Raw genomic sequence first — 12,569 nt, 5'->3', positions numbered from 1 at the left:
TTATAAACAAAATGTTATACGCATGTGTATTCGACTATTTGGGGCAATTGTAAAGTCTCCTTAACAAAGCAGTGACATCATTAGGCTAAGATTTACTTACATGGCACACTACTGTAACATATGAATAAGATAAAATACCTTTTTGGGAGTTGATTTTAATCAACTCTGCTATGCACTTACACGGGCAAAGAAAACACCTAGAGGTCATTAATGTACTTTACACCATTTGATGCATCATAATGACATTATAAGATATTTTGTATTTTCCTGTTTCGTGGGGTCAGAACAGCTAGTCCCATAAGGTCATGACCTACATTGTATTTGATGCATTATAATACATTAAGAAAGAAATACTCCTTCCTTCCTATTATAACTCATATAAAAATGATAATTAAGTATCTAGTACACTAACTTACATGTAATACACAAATTTAATAAGAAATTGTTTATACAGGGTCAAGATAGGGTCAACTCAAACGTGCAAGTCTGACAAATGAAAAAAAAACTTTTGCAACTAAAATGACAGAAACTTTACAAATGTGATAGGATAGGTAACGATGATAAGCTTATTTAAATATTAAAAGATGATGATACAGTATGCTGTCAAAGGGAGATCACATTTAGAAAGTGAAAGTAGAACTTATGCATGCTGGCATCTCAATATATTGTGCTACTGCTACTACATGTATTATGCTTACCTATATTGGTCAGCATCATAATGATAATCCAATTAAAACACAATAATGGATTCCTTTAGATGATCTTAACTAATCCTTTTTATGCCCTTTAAGGATCAATAATATATATGGTTAAGGGGTGGGAATCTCAACCGTTTTTGAGATATTCGTGCACTTTCTGTTCGAGGGGGGACTGTCATCATTAGGCTAGGAATTACCCACATGGATCAAACACTATATATGAATAAGATAAAATAGTTTATTATTTCTAGTTCTAGAATGTCAGAGTGTCTCCAAGGGGCCATAACCTATATACAATTTAACGCGCAATGACACAAAGAGCAAGAATAAATTATATGGTTTAGGGATGAGGATCTCAGAAATTAACAAAATATACAGTGTATCATCATTTCCTTTTTGTTAAAGGGAGGTGGTTAAAGACAACACCTGGGGGTAATTAATGTACTTTACATCATTTGATGCATCATAATGACATCAGAATATATTTTGTATTTTCCTGTTTCGTTGGGTCAGAATAGTCCCATAAGGTCATGACCTACATTGTATTTAATGCATTATAATACATTAAGAAAGAAATACTCCTTCCGTCCTATTATAACTCATATAGAAATGATAGAGTGTCTACTCTTACTTATATGGTAATACACAAATTATGGCCTATTCTTCAAAACCCCTTGCACTATTTTATTAGGTAAATAACAGCTTTAAGTTGGTGCAGGACACCTGCGTATTGTGATGTATGCTATTGAGATAAACAATAAAGTATAAATATTTACCCCCAAATAATGTCACCTAACATTGAAGCGCAGTGTTTTAGAGCGTTTACTTGTCTGTAAGAGCATTGGGGTCCAATGTGTTTTTTTTTGGTAATTGTACTATTGATATAAATGAATTTTTATGTGGGGGGGGGGGGGGTCTGGACCCCTTACTCACACCCCTTCTCTAAATCTGCGCACACGATGATGTACATCTAGGCACACAGAAGCAAATCTTAAACCGGCAACCGCCACGGGAGGGGGCATAATTTAATTTTCAATTTTGTTTGCAATAATTACATAGACCAATTATACTTGTCTATGACATGAAATGATAAGATTATTGATTAACTGAAAATTCACTGCAAACAGTTCAACCCCAAATTCCACATAAAGTGCTGCTCATGTGTATTATCATATGGGAAGGATCTCATCCTTCAGTTATGAAATTTAATTGTTAAATGTATTACCGGAGCTTGCATGTGGCCTTCATTTTTAATTAAACCGGTACAAAAAAGTTTTATTTAAGGGCAAACACTTGGTGCGGGTATTACTGTCTAATGACAGCCTCTAGTTAATTTTGCAACTATATTTTCTGATGTAATGCCAATTTGAATCAATCCCTATTTTATTGACAGGAAACTCAAGCAAAGAGAGGCGGATTGTCACTTTGTCTGACGAATGCAGGCGCGTCAAAAGAATTTCGAGAACTTGACAATCGATGTGCAGCCAACAATAAAAATGTACCACCCAGGGGAATCTGTCCAAACCCAAAGAGGGCAAAAATTTCACCATAAAACGCTTTGACTTTTATTCATCCAACGGAATAATCAATTCTTGGTGTGAAAACTACATGTATTTCTAATTAGTTTCAATTAAACAAATGAATCTAACCACGTATTGACTTTTATAAAAATGTTGAACAGTTAACATGTCTACTTAGTATAATGAATAATTTTTTCAGTTTATATAAAATCCACAGAAAATAAACGAGGTAAATTTTCCAGAAATCTTTTACATAAAGAAATACAAGACAGATATTAAAAACAAATATTCCTTTTAAACTAACGATCGGAATGGAATATCATTGGTAAGCTCTGTTTATGTAATATAAAAGCATTACGCCACATTCAATAAACTATATATAACACTGTTTTGCTGATTTTAGAAATAGCAAGGCAAGAGGAAGCTTTACTTTTAGTAGGCGAATGATACTTCTGATGAATATTCTTACTCCTATGTGAAGAAAACATTATATACTTAACTGTTTTTTAAATGTTTGTTTTTTTGTTAAGGCTGACTGATAAAAGTAACGATTTAGGTAATCTACGTGTAATCAAAGATTCAAATGAGGTTTTCAGTGTAAATAAAGAAGTGCAAATCGAGGGCAGTGCGTGCGCAAATATTATAACTTGCCAATTGCCACATATGGACACATCTATGATCGGCAGACCGAGGCCGATCGGAAAAACAGATTCTAAATGGCGAAATTAACACGACATATTTCGAAATTTTAAAACTGTGTTTTAGAACAAAACCCTAACAAAATTTATTATAGGAGACAGGTAGTTTCTACCCACCGCGGCTGATGCCACATTGCAATCACCTGCTGGATGCGCCGTGGAGTTTTGCACAAAGAATGTCTAATATTTATATGACTGACCAACAGACTAACCCGATCCAAATCTTTCATAGGATTTATATGCATTGAATAATAACAGAGTGCTGAGCTGAAATACATATCGTTACTAGAAGCTCAGCTTAACAAAACACAACATTTTTAAACCATAAAAACAAAAATGGTAGTAGATAGCCGCAATTTTTTTTTATTTTTTTTTTTGGGGGGGGGGACTTGGGATACCTACAAGAGTACCAATACAACTTTGGGCGCACAGGGGACGAGTGTATGCACAAGTGCCCGATCCGAACTGTCACCACGTTCTGGACTGATGGATGAGTGACTTCAGTGTTTCCCAAGCCACCTTACGTACTTACAGACTGTTGTCCCCCCCCCCCCCACCCCGCTTGAGCGAAGTAACGGTGGAGGTGGAACCTGCCATGACAGGCTATCGACCACTAAATTAATCTATCAGGTTACTTGATCACAACATACACCAAAGTATCCCCCAGTCATCGCCACAGGACATAACCATCAAGCTACCCCCCCCCCCCTACTCGCCGGCTGCAGACCTCTTCTCACTGGCGGTAAGAGCATCTCGTGCTGGAACTCTCGCTTGGTGACGTCACGGGCTATAAAATGCACGTACATAGAATAAGTCCACAATCACTACAATACAAAGATTATTTAAAGACTAACATATTATGTGATGAATATTGTTATGTTCAAACAGTCATTTGGACGCACTTAACAGAGCTTAGCCAAACATGTCCCGTTTTGCATATCTAAAAACAAGTGACGAATTAGAATGTAAACCCCACCCCTTACATATGAAAAGAGGAAAGGTATGCAACTCCGGTTTACATTTTCACTTAATTTTCCCCTTCATTATTATGGGACTATGCACGATGTATTCGCTTTAGATATCCAACAAGCACGGGATGATATTATCGTAATTATTATGTACAAATGTATTTACATTACTATGCTTTAAACCTCTTGCATTCCACTTAACGATTTTTCTAAGACAAACTAGGTAACTGAGACGAAAGTCAACATATTTTAATATATAAAATCCGTGGGGTCTATTCGTGCACCAATATAATTAAAGTGCGTTGATTTTGTCCATTTTTTTTTTACAAATTGCGTTGCCACATTCCTGTTTCGCTCTGCGATGTTTTGCGTATCATGTATCGGTACAGCCAACACTATTTATATTTTTTATCTTTCTTTAACTTAGAAAAAAGATTCTAGCTACTGAAACATTTTAATAAACTTTATTCCCCTGACATGGCCGTTAGAATTTAACGGGCTTCTTTAAATAGACTTTGATAGATGATCTATCTCAAGTTTCTTTTTCAACCATTTCATCTTAATATTTATGTGCATAAAATACGTGCGTTCACTACAATACAAAACAGTCTAAAAAAATTTGTTTTGAAACACCCCCTTTACAGCATCAGCTTTTAATACAAAACCAAGAGGAAGAAGAAGAAGAAGAAGAAGAGGAAGAAGAAGTTAACAATGTTTTAGCATTGCGTAACATATGAAAAAAATACCATTATCTTTATTTTTTAAATACGGTATTTAATTAACTAGCTAAATATAGACTAATCTAGACACGATGCCACATGATGAACATTAAGGGCATCTGAAGTAGGGTTACTAGTGACGGTTGTACGAAAAACATTAACACGATGCTAGAGGCTCATTATATTGATTTATATTAAAAGGAAATCCCTGAAATATCCAACGATAATAAGCCTTATAGAAATAAAATGAAATTCATAGAAACAATCAATGCATAACAATTACACGATGTTTGAGTTATCGCTCTTTACATAAACAAATTACTTTATCCATGCACTTTCTACACGTAAAGCTCACATGAAAACACTTAGTTGCCATTTTAGTTTCGATTGCTCTCCAACTGCCATTTTGGTACATACAATGTGTTTCGGCGAGAAAAGTAACGGTTGTTCTCCGATCAAGATATTCATATTGTTACAGTGGTGATTTCAAAATGCATTGTACATGTAGTAATGTGTTTGGACAAAATAAAAAGAAATCTACAATTGAGACTGTACATCGCATACCGCATCCTCTTTACACCAAACAGTACATAAGTGATAGGAAATTCGGGAAATAACTAAGTTATTTCGTTTTTCTCAGTTTTTCTCAGTTTTTCCAAATTACTCTAATTTCAAAGGGCTTTTTATTTGATTTACACTCTCCCACCCGCCTCCTCCTGATCGTATATGACCATCTCATGATATTTAAGTAGTCACTGTTAATCATTTTTATATATTATATTGAGCAATTTTAGAACTAAATGATAAAATGGCCATTAATGAACTGTATTGGACTGTATTGGACTATTACATAACAAAAATAAATTGTAATGCTATCACAGACAATTGATATTGTAAATAAAAAAAGATGCTATTTTATTAATGATCACTTAAAAAAAAACAAATTCACAACATTACATGCTCACTGAGTATGATATTTAAATTGATTTTTGTAATAAAAAAAGAAAAACATTTTTGACTGAAGTTTAAAATAAATTAAAATGTAATAATATTTACAATTTGGTAATACAACACTATGGCAACGGTGTTAACTATACTAAGGACAATTCACCGGAAAAAAAATATATAAATACTAAATTATATATTGTTAAACTCATTTCTTGTCGATGAGACCCTGGGTCCTACTTAAAAAAATACCTACTACACTATTGAATAGAGAATGGATTTATAAAAAGTGGCTTAGAGAAGCCTTCAGAATGAAAATTCCAGGGTAATTTAACTGTGGTCAACCATTAACACTGAAAAATAGTGATTTTATCTGAAGTCTCTAGTTTGGTACATGTAGATTTGAGGCAATGCTGAAAAGATATTGTTCATTTTCAAAACGGAATTTTAATTACTGGAATGATTAAAAAACAAATCACTAAAATTATGATGCTGCAATTTACAAATACTGATCCCAATTCATAATTCTGACCAATATTGAAAAGGAAAAATACATGTAAATGCGATTCAAATAATAAATTTTTATTAACAGTTTCTTCAATCATAAACTAGCTGCGATTTAGATAGTATATTTTTAGAAACAGTTCAATCATATTTCCTGTAGTACGTGTAGCAATGGGGTAAATATATTTTAGATTGATGAAATAAAAAACCTCTGAAAAGTTTTAAATTTTAGGAAACTAATTTTTTTAATTTGTATTTTGATTATTTTACCAAAAGTACGCCAAATGTGATTGCAAATGCCGGTACTTGGATTATGCTTATGAGTCTAAAGAGGAAAAATATATAATTTTTCAGAGAATTCGCAACATAAATACAATTATATGAGCTTAAATGTTCGTTTTGTTCTTCATTCTGAACATCTCTTTTATTTAAAACAAGGTATTAATTAACCTATTATCTGATCAAAGGAAAATGAATAGTTAACCTACAATCAATACAGGCATGACATTGCATATCAGATAGCAAAATGAACAATGTTCATTATAAACCAGAATAAATGATAAATTAAAGTAATTATTGGGGAAATTTTTTATGATAATAATGCATGGGGAACCCCTGTTATCGTGCAAGTTGCTTAAATAATAAAATGATGTTTATATAATTAAAAAGATACTTTTGATGATGGAATAAATCTCCTGTTTAGTATCCAAATCAATTTCATTTTTAAAGATGTAGTTAAAATGTGTACTTACCATATGAAGGTAATATGGGTAATCTGTTATATTATCGTTGAGGAAACTACATTGCCATCAAAATACTTTTACTTGTTTAGAATTATCAAATTAAACAATGTTTTATCAGGAAATCAAATGGAAACAGTTCTGTAAAATAAAAAAGAAATATAAAGGCACACCGCAGCATGATTTACAGATTTGTACATGTAGATAACACTAATTAATTGGGACACGCTGTTAAAGAAAGGTGTCTCATACCATCTTTATTCTGAGCTAGGATACATGTTAACATTTGGCCTTGTGACTTTAAAAGTCCTTTATTGATGAAAAACAGTGTACAGAATGTCTCTTTTTCAAATTCCAGCAATTTCTATTTGATTATGATCCCAATATCTTATTGATATAATAAGTTTTAAAATCAATCTAAAATGAGAAAAAATGCTTGTGTGCTATCGTGCATCATAATTATATACTTTAGTCTGCGGTTGATCTTTCGCGTATCAAGGAGGTTCGGTAGTTAATTCCTATCAAAATTTCAAATATAATACTTCTTGCCATAAACTGTAAAAAAAAAAAAAAAAACCAGTCGTTTGGGATGTATGTTCTTACATGTATTTATTAATATTGAGATTTTCTTCTCAAGGAAATGTATGCATAGCCCATAAATTGCAGCGACCATCGAACCCTCTTAAATTTTCGTAATTCTGTGGGAACAATCTTGCATTTTTATTTATAGCGAACTATCAAACAACTGAACATATTAGAGAGGTCATTCAACCGCAAGGACAATTAAAAGTTTGTGTGACCTTAGCAAATCTTTATGCTAAAATTGATGTGTTTATATTAAAACTATGATATCTTGATAAATGGCATCGTTATAATATTACTTTGCAGTGCGTGTAAGAATTAACGATAATGTATCGTTAAGAAAAAAAAAATGACGACCTCTAATTGTATTTGAGGTTTCATAGATCTGACAAATCGACACTCTTAACAGATGTAAATGTCATATTTCGCATGTCAGAATTGTAATTATATAACCGCGGCTTTTGATGCCTAATTAATTTGAGTTTCATTACAGAAATGTCGATTAACAAGATTGCTTTTCTTAAATCGGTAACATAAAATATACATTCTTCGGAAAACAATAAAGGCATAGCATTGAAAATTGGCCTAGAAACATTTTTTTTTTTGCATTTTATAAAATATTATAATTAGTTATTGAATATGTCAAAGCACGGCAGTGCTAATAAGAAAGTATCCATTCCATTTACAGCATAAATAAGAAATCGGTGACCTTTTTCGCAAATCAAATGCATAATATAAGTTAAAAAAGAATATTCAAGGAAATATGTGAACCAAAACTTAAAACAACTGGTATCGGAACTCTTTTATATAGATTAAATGCACCATCGTAAACATCAACTCCTTTTACATTTAATCACAATATATTAACATCCACTTACTACTCTCTAATGATGTTTTATAAAGAATTTGGTTGTAGTTCATATAGAAATGAACCTGCACTACCTGATTCTGATTCCATTTTTTTTTTAAAGTAAGACCCGCCCGTTTAATATGCATAGTACAAAAACATGTCTAATTTTTATATTACAGAGCAAAATCAGTATTTTTTTTTTTCAATTTAATTACATGCACATGTTCTTCAGTGAAATTATATTTAAATATGCAACAACAGTGGTAAGCAAAGAATAAACTAATAGAAGCAATATTCTTTGCAATAGCTTTAGAGGAGTAACTAAGTTAAAACAAAATGAGCTGTATTTTTTAGAATTTTATTTTGCTGGAAAATTCTGCTAGTTAGATAAATCTGCGTCTGCATATAGCTTAAACTTTTATGATAAATAAGGTTTGAAAAAATCATAAATTTTTGTCAGAGGAAAGATTTCTCTTCTAATGAATAAATAACAAATCAATTTTTGTACCGGACGACAAAATTCAATTTTGCTCCAATTAAGGCTTCTTATCGGCCTTTCACACAAAAATACTACTAAAAGATGTTTAAAAACCATAATATTTCTGTCATTTTAGTAGAAAATAACATTTTCGTAAACAAAAAATTCAACATGAAAATTGCAGCTCATATTGTTTTAAAACAAAACAAAAAATCATTGAGCGTGAGTTCAAGGACAATTTGTTTTTATGTTTTTTGAATTATGTCAACGATTTGATTTTTTTAGAACACGTACACTGCTTTTCCTAAGTTAAAAGAAAACAATATCTTATCCATTTATATAATTTAAACTCAGCCAAACAATGTATTGTTAATCATTTGTTTGAATTGAAATGCAAGAGTCATTTTTGAAGACCTTGCCAAATACATTGTTAATCTAAGGTTATCAATAAATTGAAGTATGTCAAAAGAAATAATATTTTCCCGTTTGACTTTGACCGATTTCAACTATTGGTAAGGACAATTAACTTTTAATTAAGCTTGTTATAAATTCTACATTAATTGTATTTTACTTTATTCCTTATTTCACATATTTTAATTGTTATTAATAAGTCTTTATTTACCTATTAGACATTAGGAGAATAGTTTGTGGTAAGTAAATATCAAATAGAATATACTGTAAGATACATATTGAATTACAACGGGAACTGAAAACATTACAGTTGACGTTTGTGTTTGCAATGGATATTTACCTTTTTGACATTGTTTGGTGTAATGCATTGACATATATTGAAAATTACATTTTTTGATGTATCATCGATTAATTTCCTCATAATTGTTCTTTTACAAAACCATATACGTTTATACAACATAAAAATACATTTTAAATACATTTATCGGACAACCGATAACTGATAATATTAAATCAAGTGTCTAAGTAGTCGTTATCTTTTACAGATTCAAAGCTGCGAAAAATAGCTACATGCTTAAATGAAGTAAAAATGTTTTTTGTTATAGGAGAGAGAGAGAGAGAGAGAGAGAGAGAGAGAGAGAGAGAGAGAAAGAGAGAGAGAGAGAGTTCATTACGACTGGTACAGTGAGAACCGCGTATCCATTTACCTCTGTGATGTCTTAGGTCAAGTCATTATCCATATGTGCGTAATTACTAATTAGAACAAATATCATGTTTTGAAATTTAGATTGTGTGGGAATACGATGAATAATACATTTATTTCCTGAAGGTCTTATTTTACAGCTTAAGTTTATGTGTTTCCTTGTAAACTATGGATTTTATCGTTACGTGAAAAATAAAGTCAAATGCTTTTATGCATTTAAAACTGAAAAAAGTAAAAGTAATATGTACCTGTTTCTGACTAAATAATCTTACTTTCTTATAATGCAGTGGCCATGTCGTCTTAAGTTCAAATCACTCAAGATTCTAGCAAAGACATATTGGTTTGCAACCTGTAAATTGTTAAACATATATTTATCGATTGGTACTGACCATGCATGTGATCGATGGTGGAAAAAAACCACTGTACTAAATTTTGAAGCCTTGACGAAAATTCAATGTATGCAAAATTATAGAATGTTTAATAGATTAATGACTATCCAAATAGTAGCTTTGGCATATTTAAACAAACCCCAAAAATTGTTAAACTCATTTTGATAACAGAGCCAGAAATTTGAATTCACGCAATATTTTATTTTTATAATTGATCTTGCAAGACTATATCAATACTGGTTCTAAATTATCTAAAATATTAAATTATTTAACAATCTAAATTAAGAAACATACTTTAAAAACTAGCTAAATCAACATGCTTATCTACAAAATCTGATATCTGACACATTCACTAGACAAAAATTCTTAGGCTAGGGTTAGGATCATCGGCAAAGAGGGGAGACTGCTTTTATATAATTGATTTGTCATTCTGTAGAAGTATAAATCACAGCTGAATACTCTAAATGTATGCATGACATTGTGACAACCTTTAAGACCGTTTTAATTACAAATAAGGTGCAGCTGTTTGGGGGGTATGCTATCTTTGTAGTAAATATAATAAATGTTCACCTTATAATTGTTTAAGTTTTATATATTCAAACATATGATCAACCAATTTTTGTATGGACATGTTTAAATATTATTTTAATAATCATATGTTTTCATTCAATATTAAATTAAAAAAATCTAACTTTCAAACAAGATTTTATAGCCCACAGATAGCAAATAAATACTTATGTATTTTAGAGACTAAGTATTTGTTTAGGAACGGATCAGTGTATTGCAATGGCAAATACATTACTCAATGTATTAAGTAAATTATGTCTTACAAAGAATTCTGACCCGAACTTCCCGACCCGTAATTAAAGCACTTGTCGGACATGACAATTTAATCGTCTAGGTGACAGCGACACTGTCCGCCATCTTGACCTCACACATTATGCTCCAACATGGAAGTCCCGCGAAGTGTCATGCATTATTTAATAATCAACGCTATGTACGTGATGGAATGTCAATTAAAAATTTAAATGAAGCCAAAAAACTTCAAGAGCAGAGTGGTGAAGGAATCTGATTTTTTTTTTTTTTATTTCTTCGCGCATAACACATCTGCACTTTATACTTTGTTTTGAATATTTGTCTAATGGCCCAATCGAATCTCATTATACAATCAAGTGCTAAAGATTTTTAAAAAAATGATTAAAATGACCTTGACTTAGATTAGTATGTCAGCTAAAGGACTTGAAAAGATGTGGGTACGATTTTTTAATAGCTTAATATGCTTATTACAAATTAATACAATGCGTATTGGCTGATTTAATTTATGTTAGTTTCAGATGATATAGACTGCGTGTATGGCATCATCAGCCATATGACTACTCCGCTCACATGGTGAACATTGATCAATGCTAGGGATGTTAATCTAATATATGAGGTAAGGTTAGACTTAGTATTGTTAACAGATGTTAGCTCAAGCTCAAGCACTCTCTCTTTTTCTCTCTCTCTCTCTCTCTCTTTGTCTCTCTCTCTCTTTCTCTCTCTCTCTTTCTCTCTCTCTGGCATACAAAACTTCTTGTTTCCATGATGGATACAGTTTTTTCAGCTACATTTCTAAAAATGCCTAATTAATCAAGAGTGCGCATTATTTTCTTTTTTTATTCATTGACAGAAACTTGGTATAACCCTAACTCTAAAATAAGCTTTTACATGCAATACATCAGAACGCCATTTCATGAAGCTATGCTAAAACTGATTTTTCTTTAAACATTTTGACGCAAAAGTCAGACGAATTAGTTTGTATAAACACCCACGATCTAAAAATATGTCTCTAGTTCTTACTCAGAAAAGGTTTTAGTCATATTCATCTCATTCTAAAAGATCGATTATTATACGTCATCGACATTTTTGTGTTGTAAATGATCATTTTATGAACTCAGAGCACGTTCTGTTTACTTCCAACTAAAGATTAAAATGTTATGGGAAATCCAAGCCAAATTGATAATAAGGTGAACACATTGCTATTGCAATATTCCAATCTTACACTTTTATTTAGCTTTAGAAATCCGACGTAATATTTAAGTCAACGTATAAACACTTAATATTTTTTAACACTTATAAAAACAATGCAGTTGTAACGGGATGGAAGAAATGATGACCGTCCAGACCGGGATTCGGACCCAGGCCCCCTGAATCTCTAGTCAGGTGCTCTACCAACTGAGCTATCTGGCAATCTGGTATTCGCACCGGTCTTACCGTCACCAGTAAACATTAAGGGTCTTTTCAACGTTTATTTGCTAGAACATTAAAAAACACTTCGGAATATACAATAATTCGAGATATTGATGATTTAATTGCATAACCACAGAG

The 12,569-nt window shown here is 31.7% G+C and overlaps 1 protein-coding gene across 1 annotated transcript in view; it reads left to right on the top strand.

Annotated features, from left to right (window-relative positions):
• The window catches only part of LOC105339863 (plancitoxin-1), a 57,587-nt gene extending 55,241 nt beyond the window's left edge, over nt 1-2,346 (top strand). The window contains exon 9 of the mRNA XM_066066821.1: nt 2,092-2,346. Within this exon, the coding sequence (XP_065922893.1) occupies nt 2,092-2,250 (159 nt within the window). The 3' untranslated portion in view covers nt 2,251-2,346. The remainder of the gene's footprint in view (nt 1-2,091) is intronic.
• The last annotated feature ends 10,223 nt before the right edge of the window (nt 2,347-12,569 follow it).

The sequence above is a fragment of the Magallana gigas genome, chromosome 1 (assembly GCF_963853765.1).
Source record: "Magallana gigas chromosome 1, xbMagGiga1.1, whole genome shotgun sequence".
In the NCBI taxonomy this organism is placed as follows: Eukaryota; Metazoa; Mollusca; class Bivalvia; order Ostreida; family Ostreidae; genus Magallana; species Magallana gigas.
The sequence above is the reverse complement of the archived record's forward strand: the minus strand, read 5'-3'. Positions and strand labels throughout refer to the sequence as shown.